The sequence below is a fragment of the Volvox carteri genome (genome assembly GCF_000143455.1).
Source record: "Volvox carteri f. nagariensis unplaced genomic scaffold VOLCAscaffold_47, whole genome shotgun sequence".
Lineage (NCBI taxonomy): Eukaryota > Viridiplantae > Chlorophyta > Chlorophyceae > Chlamydomonadales > Volvocaceae > Volvox > Volvox carteri.
Genome location: NW_003307590.1, coordinates 640,961 through 660,572, shown reverse-complemented (window position 1 = coordinate 660,572; position 19,612 = coordinate 640,961). Strand labels below are relative to the sequence as shown.

The 19,612-nt window shown below is 52.5% G+C and overlaps 4 protein-coding genes across 4 annotated transcripts; 3 read left to right on the top strand and 1 right to left on the bottom strand.

Annotated features, from left to right (window-relative positions):
• Positions 1-1,280: 1,280 nt before the first annotated feature.
• VOLCADRAFT_95855 (uncharacterized protein) lies at positions 1,281-5,422 on the top strand (the record flags this gene model as incomplete). Its single annotated transcript, XM_002954960.1, has 7 exons — positions 1,281-1,328; positions 1,644-1,856; positions 2,719-2,808; positions 3,280-3,517; positions 3,691-3,758; positions 4,420-4,557; positions 5,018-5,422. The coding sequence occupies 7 exons, from the start codon at positions 1,281-1,283 to the stop codon at positions 5,420-5,422; spliced, it is 1,200 nt and encodes a 399-aa protein (XP_002955006.1).
• Positions 5,423-6,740: 1,318 nt separating this feature from the next.
• VOLCADRAFT_95854 (uncharacterized protein) lies at positions 6,741-10,669 on the top strand (the record flags this gene model as incomplete). Its single annotated transcript, XM_002954959.1, has 6 exons — positions 6,741-6,818; positions 7,444-7,462; positions 7,874-8,518; positions 8,849-8,946; positions 9,964-9,995; positions 10,552-10,669. 6 exons carry the CDS (start codon positions 6,741-6,743, stop codon positions 10,667-10,669), a joined length of 990 nt encoding a protein of 329 aa, XP_002955005.1.
• A 695-nt stretch (positions 10,670-11,364) lies between these two features.
• VOLCADRAFT_95853 (uncharacterized protein) lies at positions 11,365-12,012 on the bottom strand (the record flags this gene model as incomplete). Its single annotated transcript, XM_002954901.1, has 3 exons — positions 11,365-11,390; positions 11,517-11,683; positions 11,846-12,012. 3 exons carry the CDS (start codon positions 12,010-12,012, stop codon positions 11,365-11,367), a joined length of 360 nt encoding a protein of 119 aa, XP_002954947.1.
• Positions 12,013-13,004: 992 nt separating this feature from the next.
• Positions 13,005-15,183, top strand: VOLCADRAFT_95852 (uncharacterized protein; the record flags this gene model as incomplete). Its single annotated transcript, XM_002954958.1, has 7 exons — positions 13,005-13,043; positions 13,373-13,599; positions 13,766-14,036; positions 14,162-14,206; positions 14,517-14,705; positions 14,816-14,983; positions 15,052-15,183. 7 exons carry the CDS (start codon positions 13,005-13,007, stop codon positions 15,181-15,183), a joined length of 1,071 nt encoding a protein of 356 aa, XP_002955004.1.
• Between the last annotated feature and the right edge of the window lie 4,429 nt (positions 15,184-19,612).

Genomic DNA, 19,612 nt, shown 5'->3' with positions numbered 1-19,612 from the left:
GCCAAATTGGGTACGGCCACAAATGGTCCGTCTTAAGGGAGATGCGGAAGCGGTCCGACCTCTAGGAGTTGATGGTGCTTCATGTGGTGCGCACGTGCGTGCGGGTGTAGGGGAAATTTTTAAGTGCACATGACAGTTCAGAGTTCAGCGAATCCGGTACGCGAAGGACGGTGTTGCATGCAACATGTTTTTAGCGGGAAAAACGATGAAAGGGTCAGCTATGCCTGCTCCGTAAAAGCACAAGTGTCGCTTCAGGGGAAAGGAAGTAGGCCTGGCAGATAGGTTTGGGACATGATTTGCATGGGTGGATGGGTTCTGGGTGGATGAGTAACACCAACACAAAAAACGGACGGGATGGGACGAGTTCATCTCTTGCTGGTAAAAACCGTATACCTACTGCACTTTAGGACCTTGAAACTCGGCCCAAGTAGCTGCTGTTGCTGAAGCATAATAAGTAACATGGACACTCCAATTCACATTCCTAGGAATGATTTGGATCCCCCTTTGGGACCTGAATTTTTTATGCAGTACGTTGCCGTACCGGTACGAAATAGATATGCCCAAGCTAGCTCGGCGCAGAGCTGCACGGTCGTAAGCACTATGCCCCAGCAAGCTTGGATATGTAAAGATAATACGGCAGATAACTGTAATAGGCTTTCCAATAAACCAGCGTTTCGTATATCATGAACGTTTGGGTAGCAGAGTTCAACTGCTGTGCTTACCTTTGAACCATACTGAATTCACATAACCCCGTCATTGCAATTATGATGCAAAGCCATGTAATGGCTTTAGGGCTGTCACGCTCGGCGACTTATCTACGCATGCTTTTGCTGATGCTTGTGACTCTGGAGCCCGCTGCCTTCGTGAAGGCCGTTCCGTCAGCAAGCGACCCTGATCACCTGTATGCCCCTCTAGATTACGCTATCTTGGGACAACAGAAGGCGAGTTTGGTGGTGATGGTTGGCTGTCAATTTGGTTTGTTTGAACCAAGCGTGGAGGCCAATTTAAGGGCGTGCAAGAGCGATGCAAACACATTTTTATTACATCAAGGAAGCAGCTTCCGTTAAACCCAAAGGCCATTTTCGTCCGTGTTGTTTGCATGCATAACGAAGGCTTTTGGAGCGAATTCTCCATGATCATACGGAGGAGTAGGCGTGAAACACGGAGCTTAATTGCACAGGGCTTCGCAAGACTGACCAATTCTTGTGTCGGACTGACCGACCTGTGTACCCGTTTATGATACCATAACCCCACTGTAGTCCGGCACCAGTACCTTATGGATGAACCTCAAGTCTAACCCGGCTATAACCTGGGTTGGACAGAACAAGGTAAGGTCATCTGCTTGCGTGCTCAGGCGCGCCCGCAAACCCTGTTGTCACATTCATACGGCACGCCCGGTCACCTTTTCCTAGTTTCCATGGTATCCCTGGGCATCCCACATGCCAAAACAGTATGGCATCATTGCCGCAACCGATGCTGTGTGTCACAGATGTCGCAACTTTAAGTATACCAAAGTTTAATGGTCCTATCTGCACCGTGCTGCGCGCACTATTTGACCTGGAGCCACCTTTGAAGTACTGGCGCACACGCATATACCCCGCCTTGTCCAAATCGCTCCATCGCACTTCTCTGCATGTGGACAGGAGACGCTGTGGTTCAACGGGGACTACCAGAGAACCACGCTTTGCGATAATGACCTGGAGGGCTACCAGCACGCCGTCGAGTACGCACGCACACATGCCTCTGCCGTCCTGCAGCAGGACCGAGCTCGTGTGCTAGTAGGCGATTGGTCCGCCACGCATCTGTCGTGCCTGTGCTGCCCGCTGGTCTTCAAGACTATGAACCCCAAAATAAAGGTATGCACTACGTATGCCCACATTAAGGTGCCGGATCGAGCCTAACGATGGCCGATGCACCGGTGATCCATTTGTTGGATAATATACATCGCTTAACAATTCGGCTTAGGCTGGATGCACTAAGATAAATTCCGTTGTAGATAAGCGACGGCGCTAAATCCACTTTTCCATCTACACTAGACAGGTTTGCACCTACCCATATGGATCTCATCTAGTGGAGATTGCGACCTGCCGGTGGTGAAAGGAAGAAAAAACGGCGATGCACATCAAACTCTGTTTGCCGGTGCTTCCCACGCGTTTGGATATGTACCCACCGGGCATTGCTAGGGTTCAAGCGGGTTGCTCCTTTCGTCTCCACTTGGTCCAGAGAACGAGCTCCTAAAGACGCTGTAGTAGCTGTCGTACAGTACGCCACGCACTATTCGTACACGTATGCGCTACAGTGTGATCCCACTTTTCGGCGGCCAGCTATTCCAGACGCGCGCGTACGCACGTTCTGGGCCCTTTTTTGGGTCTTTGTCAATCCAATTAGGAGGCAGATGTTGAGTAATTGCTTCAAGGCGAATACTGTCCATTAGCTGCCTGCCGACCTTTCTGCCTGCCTGCTGCCTGCCTTGTCGATTCCCAATTTACCATGCCTCACTGACCCAGATGACAACGGGCCGATGACAGGCCTAAAAGCCACGCCAGTTCATGAGGCGCCATGCCCTCCGTTCGAACTTGCCAGTATTAGACGCACGTGCACAGCATTGCTAGCTCAACCACCCGCCGGCCCTATCGACCCTTTGCAAGGAATGCGGGCACCTTTGGTTTGCCTCCGATTACACCACTCACCCATCCTGTCCCTCCACACCTCCCGCAGCTGCTTGCCGTACTCCGAGATCCCGTATCGCGGGTGCTGAGTCGGTTTATGGAGCAAAAGGCCTTGAAGTTTGGGGCCTGCCACGCGGAGGTGGGAATGTCGTCTGTCTGTCTGTGTGTCTGTCGGGCTGCCCTTCCGAATGTCCATCTTGTTTGCTTACCTGCCTGTCTACCTGCCTGCCTACCTGCCCCTGACGCATTTCTTCAAAGTCCTCTCTTGTCTGGTTAGACTGTTTTTGCAATGGGAAGGGGAGCGCAAATAGGGCCCGGGACCTGCTGCCAAAGCAGCGCGGTTTAAGAACTGGTTTGTCGAAATGTAGAAGCAAAGGCTTCCTCGAGTCGGAGACTACTATGTGCTTGTCGGACATGCGCCGACTGGAGAACGGATTCTAGTTGGCTGCTGTATATCGCACGTGACGACGGGTGGCTGATAAATGTAATGCTGTCGAATACGGCGTCAACAGCGAAGCTTAGCATGGCAGAAGACACGGAAGGCGATCGAATGCAGACGTGAGAGGGTGAGGACCTCGCTTTGCTTTGCGTCCACCTCCAATAACGGCAGGTTGTCAACGAGACGTTTCAGAGCTACGTTGCTAAAGAGTTGGACAAGCTTGAATGCTGCCGGAAACTGGCGGCTCGTTACACCGGCGGCAACGGTGGCACCCAGCGCGGGCAGCCAGCAGTAGCGTACGGTGCGGCCACCACCCGCGAGCAGCAGCAGCAGCAGCGGCCCGCGGCTGGTTGGGGCGGAGGCATGGACCTGGGGAACTGGATGGCGGCGCAATGCGCCGCAAAGTCGAGTGAGTGCGAGCTTGATGGATGGATGGGTAGATGGATGGATTATTGGGCATGTCTAAGGGTATTGGAGGGCTGGCTGGTGATGGCTTGCGGGCCGTTCAACTGCCAGCCATTTCTTTTTATTTGCGCGTGCTCGCAAACCGACATTGAGTGTTTCTTGCTTTTTCCTTTGTAGACATCCTTGGCTGGTCCGTCTACGACGTATTCCTGGAGAACTACTTGGCGCACTTTCCGCAGGAGCAGGTCCGGACTGGGGTCGGGGTCCCGAGGCGGGTTTGATTCCTCAGTATTGTGTGTGTGTATGTATGTATGTGTGTGCGTTCTACACCTCGAGTTGTGTTACTCTCCGAAGGTGTAATCTGGGGGCCCATACGAGCCCTGAGGGGGCCCAAGGGCCTGCCTAGGGATTCCTCAGTATGTTTCATGAAATTACACAAAGAAACGGGCAAAGCGGGGTTGGGCCGGCGGGGTATCCTGGGCTTGATTGCTGCTGAATGCATGACGAGTGATGAACAGGACACATCTGTAAGGGATAACTCAAGAGTGCGTGGTGTAGCAGAGGACATACATTTCCTTGGGTGCTTGTAACCGTGCTTACGCTCCTACTCCCTAGCAGGAGCGGCGGGAAGGGCAGCCGTGCGCATAGATACCTAGCTCGATGACAGGGCAAGGGTGGGCAAGACATCGAGGACGCAGCGCCATCAGCCCCACCTGCGATTGCAAACGAATTAAATATCGTGACAAATGAGCAGAGGCGACTTGTATTACCTTGTATTACCTGAGCCCTTAATGCCCAGGGCGTCTGAGCTTAGCGAGGTGCTCTCCCGTCTCGCGGTTTCCTCGGTAGTGTTGACTTACCTGCCCCTGTCTTTGATGCCTCCTTCTTGATGTGCACGCGTTGCAGCTCCTGGTGCTGTACACGGACGAACTGGCGGCAGATCCGCTGGCTGTCCTTCGCAAGGTTGAGGGTTTCCTAGGTGCAGAGCCTGGCAACTACAGCGCCGAGGGCTTGGCACTCGTGTACAACAGCCGAGGCTGCTATGTAAGTAGGAGGTTAGCAGTGGCTCACTCGCGTCCACGCACCTGACCCATGTAAAACCGTATCTGTGTAGGTGGTACGCACAGAACGCGTCGGGGAATTACGTGGTAGTTTGCTGTAGCTTAGGTTTACCTAAGCAGCTACGTTAGCTAAGTGTCTTTGGTTAAAGGCAGCTGTGGCTGCTGGCATCTGAGGCAGTACGGTTCCAAAGCAAACTGTCTGAACACCAGATAGCATCTTTATCCGCATGCGATGGCTGACCCATCCGTCACACTTACATACGCCAGTCGTCGTATTATATGCAAAGGCAAACAGGGGAAAGACACTCGATAGGTAGACGCCAAGCTTGCGCTTGCCCGCTTGCGTTGCATCCTGCCTTTTGCGCGCATGGATGCCCCTGCCTTTAATCCCTGCCTTTGCGTCCTTCTTACCAATTCCTCTTATACGTCATGTCCTCTACCAGTCTTGGCAGTGCGCCCGCAAGAAGGGCGAGGTGCGATGGTTGACGCCCTCCGGCGCCATGTCCCGCTCAACCTCATCAAGCGCTCGTGGCGGCGCTAGCAGCAATGATGGTACAGTGGGTGGCGCGCGTGGCGGCGGTGCGGCAGCGCTTCGAGGGGGAGCCGGAGCTAGCGGCGGCAGCTATGATGGGGATATTGATCCGCAAGGTCAGCAGCAGCACGAGCAGCAGCCAGCATTCTTGCCTGATGGCGACAGTCCTTTTGGCCATGCCGTTGCTCGTCTGGTCGACTTTTACCGGCCGCACATGCAACGTTTATTCGCTTGGGCGGATCAGGGCCTCATTGCGCCACCTCCGGCCGCGTGGAGGAGCCGCTACGACGTGCTGGCGACAGGGCGGTGGCGATGATAGATGCAACAGTGGCAAGCGGCTTGATTCATAGCAGATGACTGACAGCAAGAGAAAGGCAGCTAGCAACCAGCTGTTGGAAATAAACAGCGTAGCAGCGCCAGCTTGCCAGCGGGCTCATTGCAATGAGTCGCGGTAAGTACAGCAGCAGTGAGTAATTCTGGGCGACGATACATACATGCGCGCGTGAGGAGGTTTGACGAGCGAGACATTAGGCATATAAAGTAAAAATGCGGTAATTAATTTGTACCTATACAAGCAATAAATGCTTTCATATGATACGATTTGTGGATATGTCCTAATCCCAGTATTCCTTGCAGTGTGAGAGTTGTAGCACTTCCGGTTCCCCGCAGCGTTTCCGTCGCTTCCGACATGATGAGGATTAAATGTGGAACTTTTGCATTCATGCAAGCACGTCACACACCATTCATGGTTGTCATCTCTTTTGGGTCTCGTTCGGTGGTAAGGAAAGGCGGAAGGACGAGCTCTTAGTACCGTGGAGGGAATGGTCTGTTGGGCGTCGGCTGCTGGGTCGGTGGCGTCGGTCCTTGTTTCTGCAGGTAGGGCGCTTGATGGATAACGTGTATCTACCGGTGCACAGGCCCTAGCTCTATCTGGGCGATGCGGTGCGGATGGCTGGGCAAAGCAGCGCGCTGCTATGCCGTATCCAAGCAAGAACTGGTGGATAAATGGCCCTGGAAAATCCAACCCCCGCTGTGTCGGATGTTGCCAGAAGAGCGCTTTTGCTGTCGTACTTTGGCATGATGCACGAGTGGCGATGGGCCAGCTGATGTTAGCTAATATTGCGGGGTGGCGCGTCAGGTTATATAAATTCATTCGATGTTAAAAGATGCACACGTGTACATGCACTGCTGGCTTACTCGTGCGGCAGCATCCGCTGGTGCTTTGTTGGCCATGTCTTGAAAGCTTGGTTATTATGCGGCAGCAGATGCGGCTGCTTTGCTGGCTATGTTTTGCAAGATTTGTTCGGATTCAACATTTGGATCTTTTATAAGTTTCATGGCACATCAACGATTGCAGCGTACAGGCAGCAGCTGCGTGGACAATAACTTCTTGCATTACCAACATGCATGTATGCTGCTATGCATGCATGTCCAATCATACCCTGGATAGAACTTGAAAGCTAGCATGTGCGCGGTGGTGTTGTGGCACATGCATAACCATAAATCGCGTGCAGTGCATAGCGGTACCGCGGTACAAATACGACAGTTCGTGCTGCTGCAGGATATCCTGCCGCAGGGTATCGATATTACATAGAGATGATGACGGAACGAGGCCAGGATGGATGCCTGGATGTATGACTTATTCGATAGGTGATTTAGGAGTTGACACGCGTGTACGAGGCAACACCTGCATGTGGGAGAAGGAATGGATGGTGAGTTTTGCTCATGGTAAAGCAGGGGAAGAGGCCATGGATCCTAGGCGCACATGCCTGTCTTCTCGGTCATATATATGTGAGAGCGGGGGGGGTAAGGTGCATGGTTGTGCGAACCGCTAGGTGGTTGGGTTGATTATTATTACTGTTGGGTAGATGGGAATAATGTGTCGTGATGTGGCGTCCTGGGAACGAATGTGTCAGATGCGTGCGTGTGGCTAGACAGTTGCCAGTACGCACGTGTCCTTTGCACCACCAAGGGTCTTTTGGTAGGCGAGGGGCTGCCTGCTGACGATGAGAAAACGGCACCAGCTGGTAGCAGGACGTACTTACACATACGAAACAAACAAGCCCCTTGCTTGGTGTCCCACACCGTATGTGCCCCTTATCTACATATAATCATATAGGCATGCTAGACATGTTCTTGTGCCCACAAAAGCAGCAGAGGGCTTCGATGTAGTATCTGGGGCTTATCACGGGATCTGCATCCGCCAATCGGTACGTTTTTGAAGTCGTGGTATAACATTCGATCGTTCAATGTCATGTCCCAGACCCCTGACGATCAATATGTGCCCCCGTCCATCCACGAACCCTATCCTTCCTTGCTTGCTTGACCTTCATCCAGCCTGCTGCTGCAATATCAGGTGAGTTCGTTTGGTTACACACAATAACGGCTCGCCCCAGGCTGTGTCCCGGGACGGTTGCGCTTTCATGGCACCGGCAACTGTGGTGGCGCCTTGCAAGTTCAGTTCAGTTCTTGAATATAACAAATGAAACATCACAGTACTAGAGAAGCAGTTTGTTTGAGGAAGTACATGAAAGCGGTACCAACTAACTCCAGGGTGGGGCTCACTTCGAGTCAGGGCCCTCCGGGCGTCTTGCAAACAACTGCCTTGCGAAAAACATTGCCGTACAGCATGGCGGTTCTAGCTTTTGCAACTAGTGGAAGAGAAATTCGACAATTTAGGAATCAAAAATTAATTTACGATGTAGAATGGATACTTGAATCCCGCGACCAATCAGATTTCCGGCCAGATTCCTCCAGTCGCCTCTAGGTTCTCACTTTGTGCACAACCCATCTAAGGACAACACTTTCTTACGAGCGCAAATGGCAGCAATTACACGCAAGGTTTCGCAGCATGCTAGCCTGGCGCCACACAAGGCAGACGACAGCAGCAACCGTGGCAAAGTTAACGTCCTGAGCGATAATTTTGTTCCTCTGGTGGAGCCGCAGCCGGGCCAGCGTGGCATTGTAGTGGAGGACTCAGGTGGACTCACGCTCTCCGATCGGCACACCGCGCAACTCGCCATGTTTTTGTACTCTCTGGAGTTGAGTGAGCTGTACAAGAAATGGTACAAGAAGAAGGGGCGAGCAATTGAGAGGGAGCTGGTCAACAAGGCCCAGGCCATGGCGGTCGGCGACACCCTGCGGTGCAAGTGCAGCGAATCGCGCTTCCAGGATATTCTGCGGCGAGCGTTCAAGGAGGAGGAGGAGGACGACGACGAGGCGCTTCTCGAGCACTGCAAGGCGGTGCTTAAGGACATGAAGAGCACGCCCGGCACACCAGACGCGTTCATCGAGGTGCACCGCGTCATCTGTGAAGCCAACGCATGGGCGCACAGCCTGGATGACGCCGCGCTGCGGCAGCTCGCTTCGGACGGGCCGGGAGGCGCGCAGGAGTTGGCTGAGGGCCTCGGCCGTGCTGCCGTGGCGCCTGTGGTCAAGATGATGGCCAAGGATCTCCTTTAGGTGCGTGATGGGGCATCGCTGCCAGCCACGGTGCGGAATGACACGACACAGCAGGGGTTGAGAGGGAGAGAGGGTGAGCAAGTAGGTTATGGGACTGGAGGAGGCTACCGACTGGAGGGCTGTGCCGGGGGAGGCCGCACGAAGGCGGTGTGGAGCTGTTGCACCCACACAGGAGCCCCTCACCCTAGCATGGTTCGATCGCTCGTGACACGCGATGAGTCAGAGACAGGTGACCCAACTATCGAAGCTCTCCCATCCCTCCACCCCAACCTCCCGACAGGTGCTGCGGGACAGGTGCTGCGGGTGCTGGCATGCCAAAGCCTGAACGAAGCCGGACTCCTGAGCCAAAGCGTGGCGGGCACGGCTAGTAGTGAAGAGGTGCGAGTGCGTGCCTGCCTGCAAGTTGCTGACTTAGGCAGGCAGAAGGCAGGGCCTTGGTTTGCCAAGGCAAGGGGAAGGCGCCATGATGACATGCGCGGTGTTTGCATGCATCATTCATGGACATGTCGTGCAGAGCCACGGGCATGCCGCAAGGCTGCTGCCCCCTTAAGGGCTGGCTTATCGTAGCGCTGTGGACATAAGGCTAGTTATTGCGGTGTAACTGCATGTGGGTTGCATGCAGTTGTAACACGAGAGGTCACAGCCCAGGGGGTGGGGGCTGGTAGGGGGGAGAGGTGCCAGCCAGGGGCACCATGGCGGCGACCTGCCAGATCTGTGCTGGCTACTGTGGCCTAATATGGATCAACACACCTGTGGAGGGCGCGTTTAGGGGGCTGGTACCAGGCGACACCGCCACAGTGCCGTGATGAGGTAGCAGGGGAGGTGCCTTTGGTATTCCCTATCGGGGCTGGGAGTCAGTCCCATTGAACCAGCCCTTTCTGGCCAACTCTGATGGCGGTGTGATGCTGTGCAGGCTCCCTAACTGGACCCCGACCTCCCATCAGCACTGTAGTGGTTGCGACGTGTTTCTCCGGGTGTTCAGGCTTCGTTGGCCTTTTCCTTTGGCTGCTTGTGGTGGAGCTTGTTCTTTGGGAGGTTACAACAGGTGCATGCCGTGTTTGTGTAGGCTCAATCTGGGTGGTCTAGGGTGTTTGCATGGGCTTGGTTTCGGCCTGCCCCTAATGTTTGCCTGCATCAGTGAACCCTCCATTTGCGCTTGGCCCCACATTTTGTGAGAGGACATTCTTGTTTGGATGGCCTCCGGTACTATCCATCAGCACAAAAGCTGCAGCAGTCGGTCCAGGTCGGTAGATGCTTCTCAAGGGCGGACCAGCCCTTACACCATTGCAAGGTACACATTTACATTGAGCATGTAGTATTGAAACTTGAGTCAGCAATTGTTGTATTAGTGTAGAATGACGTCCATGATAGGAGGAGCTTGTCACCCAGACACAGGGGCTTAAGGAGGTCATGGAGAAGTGGTTGAGGTGTGTGTGTGTGCTGGTTGCGGTGCCGGTCAAGCTGGCCAGCAACGGGGTTCCTGCCCTGGCTGTCCAAATAGTGTGTTTCTCAGCTTGCTTCCATTTCAGGGCTCGCATGTTCCAACAGCATTATGAGGCATGTTGGTTGGGTGGGTCATGAGTAGGGTTGTTGAAATTATTAGAATTTCAGGCGTTCTCTACTAATTATAATATTATTTCTAATTAGAACGTTAGAAATAATATTAGAAGACCTGGGGTAACTTCTCAGGGAGGGGGACTTTTCACTTCGGAGTTTCACCATGGTTACGGCAGATGCTAACCCAGGTGTTTTTAACGGTTTTTACGGGGCTACGACACCCGTAAGCAGGACTTCTCAGCCAAACCCCCGGTCGAAGTGACCTCTGGGTCACTAATTTCGCCTTTAAACTGTCTTAAACTGTCTTAAACTGTCTCTGCGTACGCCTTCCCAACATCTTTGGTACCTGAACCAAGAGTCCAAGAGTCCAGTCCTAATTGTCTGCAAAGCAACACCCAACACACAGTCCGGATTTTTGGCACCCAGCACCTCGCTGCAAATGGTGCACTTCAGCTTCACGACTCTTTCTGTCAAGATCACGGTGAAAAACGACCACCAGGAAGCACTGCCTCTTGCTTTTGCACTCTTCAGGGCTTCCGTGTAGGCTGGAGCGTCTAGCTCCTTGTTGCCATAAGTGTATGTTGCTTTAGGAGTCTTCGAAACTGGTGGTTTTGATGGCCCAGCATCAGCATCAGCCATTTTTCCTAGAAAAATGTGCCGTTGCAGGCTGCAGAGGCGGCCTGAATAGCCATTCTAATGGGTGTACAACATTAGAACGTTCTAATCTGTTCTCAAGGGGTCTTCTAACTTTCTCATTAGAATTCTAATTAGTTTAATTGTAATATTATTTGTAATTTCTAATGCACCAACAACCATAGTCATGAGGTGTGTTCAAGGGTGCCGTGTACAGTTGCTTGCACACAGAAGTAGCACATGATTACCGGGTTGGTATGTCTGGGGCTGCAGAGAAGGGTTCCCTGTGGCCTCCCCATTAACTCAGCAGGCTTGTTATAATAACAGTTTCTTAGGCTTAGGTCCCAGTCATGTGTTTCCTCAATGCCTAGTGACCCCTTCTGTGGCTCCTCCTGGAACATGTGAGGCTCCAGTGCTATGGACCCTCACAACCATATGCATGATTTGATGGTTGTGAGGCTCCAGTGCTATGGACCCTCACAACCATATGCATGATTTGATGGTTGTGAGGCTCCAGTGCCATGGCCGGTACTTGAATGCCTTGACACATGAGTCCCATGGGGCTGAACCCTGGTAACACCACTGCCTTGTAATGATTTTGAAACCCTAATTGTTTTGGTTGTTTAGGAATCCTGTAAGAGACCAAAGGCAGCAGCAGCTCATGTCCACATCCTGTTGGACTCCAGGCATGGCACCTGTCCAGGTAGGCGGGACCTGAACAACTCTTCAAGGCAGACAAGGGATCCCACTTGGCTGACCGCGATGAACGGGGGTATTGAGGACTGCCTGAGTATTGTGTGTGAATCCCCTAGGCTTGTGCTCCTGCTGTAGTGTTCCCAAGACGTTACAGGGCAGCTGGCTCATACACACATGAGTCTCAAGGCCCAAACAGCTTGGCCTGCTATACAAGGCGGCGAACCAAGGGCTGCAGCCACCAAGACCACACCAGGAACCAAAGGCCAGGAGGAACATAAGCTTCCTATAGAAAGCAGTGAAGGCCACCAGGCCAGATGCACAGGCCCAACAACACCACAATGGCCCTGAGGAACTGCAGCCGCCCACACTACACACCGACACTGGCTCTCACCACCTACAGAAATGACAAGCCACCGTGAGGGTGGTGACGACCTGCCACCACATCCACAGGGTGACAGGAGCCCGCCGACAGGATTCCTTTGCATGTGACTGTGTGGCAATATCCTGTGGTGCCCCAGTGATGGCCTCGTTGCCACCTTGTTGCCAATGCAGAGACATATCTGTGCCGGCGTATGTGTATGCCTGGACATGAAACCTGAGCATCCCTGCAGGCTGCATGCAGCCCTGGGTTGGCACCACACACCACGTGCTCACAGTGCCTTTACTGGGAAAGGGGCTGTCCCATGGGTCACAGACCCACGGGTAGCTGAACCTGTATCGGATCCATCTCCTCAACCTATCCCTATCCCTCTCCTCCTGGGCTGCCTCTGATGTTTGTTCATGGGCAGGGCCCAGGCCTTCATGGCTCGCTGGGAACCCTCCTATGGGACGCTTGGCTTGTTTCAGGCTTGGTCCAGGCATGTTCCAACCCCCCTGAAACACATATTCTCAAGGGCCTGCTGGGATGAGCCTGCAGATGTTTGGAATGTTTCAATGTTTCAGGCTTTTCAGGAAAGTCCTTTGGGCCCGAACCACTTTCATGAAAGTCCTGAAACATGTGAAACATTGAAACATCCTCCTTTCCTGCTCGATCCATATCGTGTACTCGGCTGGAACATGGCTGAAACAGCCTGAAACATGAGGATAATTGGATGACCCATTGCCATCAAGGACAGCTACTGGACATGGATGGATACTTTACCTATAACATTATTATCTTTTGGGTACCCTTCTGAGGGCATTGGCACATACTGTACTTTTTGGTATTTCTACTTTCTAATTTCTAGCATCTGCAGCAAAACACGTCCTCTAGCGGCCCCCAGTAAGCCCTTGACCTGAACCTTGTCAGACCAGGTGATGTAGATCGTTTACCGATGTCCTCTGCGGCTGTTCTCTTCAGGTTCTACATTCAGTCATGAACTTATGTGGACACAGACATGCTGTGTCTCTTTACTTTATGAAGGCCAAACAAGGTGTCATATGTGAGAGGGATCAGCTCCCCTGGCATCTCCCAACTGAGTACTCTTTGCCTGGTGTTACATTGGTGCGAATTGCTAGGAGGTGGGAACTCCCCGGATCGAATCCGGCTGCGAACATATCGCACACCAGGCATGATGCAGCATACTCTTACCCCAAAGGTGGATGCCCGGGTGGGCGAGAAGTCTACCAGCTGAGTAAAAACAAAGTCCTCCATCTCAGACGGGGACTGACGAAATGTCACTATAACAAATACACAATCCTACGGGATCTCAAAACAACCAAAACTCCTACGGGATATGCCCGGGGGCGCCCGAGGACGTTCGCTCGAGGGGGGGAGGAATGTGAGAGGGATCAGCTCCCCTGGCATCTCCCAACTGAGTACTCTTTGCCTGGTGTTACATCATATCAATCAATTGCGCAGAGCCAGAGGCATCGGGTGCTCTGGTGATTCACAATCACCACAATCTTTGAGCTTTCACATCCTCCGGCTGCCTTGCAGGAGCGCATGGCTGCCTTGCTGGCTTGGCACACGACACAGGAGCTCCACCGTGTGGAACCGATGATGAGGGAGCTCAGCACCTTGCGCCATGCAGGGCTGGACGTGGTTCGGGGCTCCAGACGGACCAACCCCTCGCAATTCAGAGTAGTCCGCAGAATGGTCTTCACTGCCACTTTTGACGACCTGGCTGCCGGCCTTGAACTCATTCATAGTCATGGTTCAAAACCGTGAGTGTTTGGGTCGGGGTTTGGGGTAAGATGATGCCCCCCAAATTAATTACATCCTGCACGGTGTTGCCTATTTTTGTAAAAAAACTGAATTCATGCCATTTTGCCCATCCTCATCATGTTTGCCCTTCCCAGTGCCCATCCTCATCATGTTTGCCCTTCCCAGTGCTCTTGGGTTCGATACTTGGACTAGTGAAGGTGATGTGTGTGCGTCGCTGGCTGCTGTGCAAGCTGAATTGGCATGTTTGCATAATGAGAATAACATGTTGTGGAACAAGCTTGTGGATGTGACGGTTGCAACCGCAGCCGAGAAGGCAGCACTGAAGTCCGAGTATGCGGCACTGGAGTCCAAGTACAAGGAACTGGAGTCCAAGTATGAGGCACTGAAGCCCGAGAATGTGCTGCATCCTCGGACTGCTCAGCAAGTGCTTCGGCTGGTAAGCATTTTTTGGGGGGAGGGGGGCTGCTCCAACAGCGGCCACCAGTGTGCCACTGCCCACCTTCCTGCATCCTTGCGCCTGCTTCCCCTTCCCCTCCCTTCCCCCGCCCCCTTGACTGACAGGGGGTCCTGGGGTGTCCCGTTCCGGCCTGCGAGTGGTGTTGTGCAGTGTGTTCCATCCCATTTGGTTTTCCACAGTGTGATGCTCTTGTTTCAGGCTGTTTCAGGCCATTTTGAATGTTTTTATCATTAATTAGCTGCAGAGTTTCATTTGTTTCAGATATTTCAGGGAAAACAGGAAACTGTTCTGAAGATTCTTGTACCCCCGAAGAGGTTTCCCGATTTCCCTGAAACATTGAAACATTCGTGTGGCCTCCCCCAGCACAGCCCTCCAGTCGGTAGCCTCCTCCAGTCCCATAACCTACTTGCTCACCCTCTCAACCCTTGCTGTGTACTGTCGTCCCGCACCGTGGCACAGCGATGCCCCATCATGCACCTAAAGGAGATCCTTGGCCATCATCTTGACCACAGACACCACAGCAACACGGCCGAGGCCCTCAGCCAACTCCTGCACGCCTCCCGGCCCGTCAGGAGTGAGCTGCCACAGCGTGTCATCATCCAGGCTGTGCACCGCTGTGTTGGCTTCACAGATGATGTGGTGCACCTGGTGTGCACCTGGTGCGGTGTGCCGGGTGTGCTCTTCGTGTCCTTCAGCACCGCCTTGCAGTGCTCGAGAAGTGCCTCATCCTCCTCCTCCTCCTTGAACGCTCACCACAGAATATCCTGGAAGCACGATTCACTGCACTTGCACTGCAGGGTGTCGCCGACCACCATGGCCTGGGCCTTGTTGACCAGCTCCCTCTCAATTGCTCACCCTTCTTCTTGTACCATTTCTTGTACAGCTCCCTCAAGTCCAGAGAGTACAAAAACATGGCAAGTTGCGCGGTGTGTAGATCGGAGAGCTTGAGTCCACCTGAGTCCTCCACTACAATGCCACGCTGGCCCGGCTGCAGCTCCACCAGAGGAACAAAATTCTCGCTCAGGATGTTAACCTTGCCCTGGTTGCTGCTGTCGTCTGCTTTGTGTGGCGCCAGGCTAGCATGCTGCGAAACCTTGCGTGTAATTGTTGCCAATTGCACTCGTAAGAATGTGTTGTCCTTAGATGGGTTGTGCACAAAGTGTGAACCTAGAGGCGATTGGAGGAATCTGGCCGGAAATCTAATTGGTCGCGGGATTCAAGTATCCATCCTACATCATAAAATGGTTTTGCCACATGTTTCACCGACGTACTTCGGCACCTTCCACATCTATATACTTTTCTTATGCGGTCAGCTGCTTAACCAGGACCCCAGTGCTTGTTAAGCAGCCCCTTCACAGAAATGTGTCCGGTCGTACTGTGCCGAATAAAACATCCGTACAAGACGCGAAAGCCAGGCGCGAAATTTACCGTGCTGATGCGCGCGTGCAATTCTCAAAATGCGCCTGTACAAGTGTATGTAATTTTTTTGGCGAAAGGCTGCGGTGTGCCAGCGCGCTGCGCCGGAGGGCATGGTGGCCACAGCCGCACGCGGCAGCAGGCCTGGACGAATGGGTGGCTGTTTTGACGTAACTGAAAGCATACAACTTTGCTTGCAAGACCGGGCTCATGGAACGGCCGCAGGAAGAGGAAGCGTCTGGCGAAGCAGCACTTTCCAAAAAGAAGAGGCGCCTGCTTTTGGTAGTGCAACGCAAACAGCACCCTGTTCCGACTAAAGTCACATTACAAACTGACGCAAATTAAATATAACATACACAAATTAAACATAAGAACAGGAAAGTCGTTCAGAGCCGTGTGGGTGACATGGACGCCGCTGATGGCTTGGAACAGCTTTTTGGAACAGCCGATACCGACACCAGCGTTTTGGGTGGTATGCTGCTCCTTACAAGGACTGCTCGTAGCGTGCTCGGTTGAATGCTCGGTAGCGTGCGAGTTTACCTATCATGATGTTTGTTTGCATATCCCTCCAAGCGAGAGGGCTTGTACCTATGCTGATGTTCGTTACACGAAGTGAACTGAGGACTGATGCTACACGTCATGACGCGCCCACGATGAAAGGTATGCACGTAAATTCGCCCGTGTGCCGAACGCCTTGTAACGCTTCAACTACACTCACAATATACTGCTGCACTATTCTCTCCAGTCCTGCCACATGATGTTTCACCAACGTACTGCCGCACCTTCCACATCTATAACGCGGTCAGCTGCTTCACCAGGGCCCCCATATTTTCCCAAATTGTCGAAATTCTCTTCCACTATGTGCAAAGCTAGAACCACCATGCTGTACGGCAACATTTTTCGCAAGGCAGTTGTTTTGCTTAGGGTGAAAGACACTCAGGAACATCAAAATGGGCCTAATAATCTACAAAGGCACAGTTATCTGGATGGGCAGGGTGATGGCTGTACCACTGGTCGACTTTTACCGGCCGCACATGCAACATCTATTCGCTTGGGCAGATCAGGGCCTCATTGCGCCACCTCCGGCCGTGTAGAGGAGCCGCTACGATGTGCTGGCGACAGGGTGGTGGTGATGATAGATGCAACAGTGGCAAGCGGCTTGATTCATAGCAGATGACTGACAGCAAGAGAAAGGCAGCTAGCAACCAGCTGTTGGAAATAAACAGTGTAGCAGCGCCAGCTTGCCAGCGGGCTCATTGGTCGCGGTAAGTACAGCAGCAGTGAGTAATTCTGGGCGACGATACATACATGCGCACGTGAGGAGGTTTGACGAGCGAGACATTAGGCATATAAAGTAAAAATGCGGTAATTAATTTGTACCTATACAAGCAATAAATGCTTTCATATGATACGATTTGTGGATATGTCCTAATCCCAGTATTCCTTGCAGCGTGAGAGTTGTAGCACTTCCGGTTCCCTGCAGCGTTTCCGTCGCTTCCGACATGATGAGGATTAAATGTGGAACTTTTGCATTCATGCAAGCACGTCACACACCATTCATGGTTGTCATCTCTTTTGGGTCTCGTTCGGTGGTAAGGAAAGGCGGAAGGACGAGCTCTTAGTACCGTGGAGGGAATGGTCTGTTGGGTGTCGGCTGCTGGGTCGGTGGCGTCGGTTGGATACGGCATAGCAGCGCGCTGCTTTGCCCAGCCATCCGCACCGCATCGCCCAGATAGAGCTAGGGCCTGTGCACCGGTAGATACACGTTATCCATCAAGCACCCTACCTGCAGAAATGGCATGATGCACGAGTGGCGGTGGGCCAGCTGATGTTAGTTAATATTGCTGGGTGGCGCATCAGGTTATATACATTCATTCGATGCTAACATAAATACACACGTGCACACGCACTGCTGGCTTACTCCTGCAGCAGCATCCGCTGGTGCTTTGCTGGCCATGTCTTGAAAGCTTGGTTATTATGCGGCAGCAGATGCGGCTGCTTTGCTGGCTATGTTTTGCAAGATTTGTTCGGATTCAACATTTGGATCTTTTATAAGTTTCATGGCACATCAGTGATTGCAGTGTACAGGCAGCAGCTGCGTGGACAATAACTTATTGCATTACCAACATGCATGTATGCTGCTATGCATGCATGTCCAATCATACCCTGGATAGAACTTGAAAGCTAGCATGTGCGCGGTGGTGTTGTGATACATGCATAACCATAAATCACGTGCAGGGCCATAGCGGTACCGGTGTACAAATACGACAGTTCGTGCTGCAGTAGGATATCCTGCCGCAGGGTATCGATATTACATAGAGATGATGACGGAACGAGGCCAGGATGGATGCCTGGATGTATGACTTATTAGATAGGTGACTTAGGAGTTGACATGAGGCAACACCTGCATGTGGGAGAAGGAATGGATGGTGCATTTTGCTCATGGTAACATGCCTGCCTTCTCGGTCATATACATGTGAGAGCACCGGGGGTAAGGTGCATGGTTGTGCGAACCGCTAGGTGGTTGGGTAGATGGGAATAATGTGTCGTGATGTGGCATCCTGGGAACGAATGTGTCAGATGTGTGCGTGTGCCTAGACAGTTGCCAGTACACACATGTCCTTGGCACCACCAAGGGTCTTCTGGTAGGCGAGGGGCTGCCTGCTGACGATGAGAAAACGGCACCAGCTGGTAGCAGGACATACTTACACGTACGAAACAAACAAGCCCCTTGCTTGGTGTCCCACGCCATATGTGCCCCTTATCTACATATAATCATATAGGAGTCACGACATTTTAGCGTCACGTTCATTTTACCGTCTTTTATAATCGTCTTAGGTTATAATCGGTGTGAATACGCGAATTTCGTGTATCATCGCGTAAGGTGTTTGGTTCTTATCTTACACTTCGCTGATCGACTTATGGACGAGACGTGAATGTACGCTCGTTTGCGTATGTTTATGTATTTTACATGTGAATTGTTTATTTCTTGTGTGAATGTGCTGTCACACGGTTATAAGGTGTTTAAGCAGCCCCTCGCACAAATGTGTCCGGTCGTACTGTGCCGAATAAAGTCTACGTACATCTCGTCCCAAAAGTCAGGAGCGAATTTTACCGCGGCGATGCGCGCGTGCGATTCACAAAATGCGCCTGTACAACTGTATATAACTTTTCTTGGCGGAAAGGACCAGACGCGCCAGCGCGTTGCGCAGGTGGGCATGTTGGCCAAAGCCGCACGCGGCATGCAGGCTGGACTATTGCGTGGATGCTTTGCAGTAACTAAAAGCACTGAAAGCCAACGTCGTAGCTTGCAACTCTGGGCTCGTGAAACTGCCGCGGAAGATGAAGCGCTGGCGAAGAGGCAGTTGTATGCAGCACCTTGTTCAGAGTAAAGTCAAATTACAAAGTTGCGCAAAGTATAACATACATAAACTTAATTAAACATAAGAACAGATAAGACGTTTAGAGCCTTGTCGGTGACATGGACGCCGCCGTTGGCTTGGAACAGCTATTTGCTGTGCATAGGGACGTGCCCGCGTTAGCCGTGTTGCAACAGCTCAGGATGGATTTCAGCCAGCAACAGCCTCAAGAGCTGCTGCACAACCACCGGGAATGTCTTCAGTTGGGCACGTGTAGTTTTGGTCGGCGGGGTCGAGCAACGTACGCAATGCGCACAGAAACCAAGGTGCAGCGTTCTGTAACATCGCCAACATATCCGGTACGCGGTGGCAGGCTTGCCGAGCACGAAATGAAGGGGGGGTCGCATCTCACCATTCAACTAAGCATGCATGTGCTCGGTTGAATGCTCGGTAGCGTGCAAGTTTACCCCTATCAGGATGTTTGTTTGCATATCCCTCCAAGCGAGAGGGCTTGCACCTATGCTGATGTTCGTTCCAAGAAGTGAACTGAGGACTGATGCTACGGTGAAAGATTTGCACGTAAATTCGCCCGTGCAATAAAACGCCCTGTAACTCGCTTACGCTAATCTCACATTCCAATATGCCACTGCACTTTCCTCTCCAGCCTGGCCACATTCTCTTCCTCGCAAACGTACTTGGGCACCTTACAATCCAACACCATACGTGCTTTGGAAACGCGGGCAGCTGCTTCACAAGGACCCCCCTATTTCACTTGTGTCA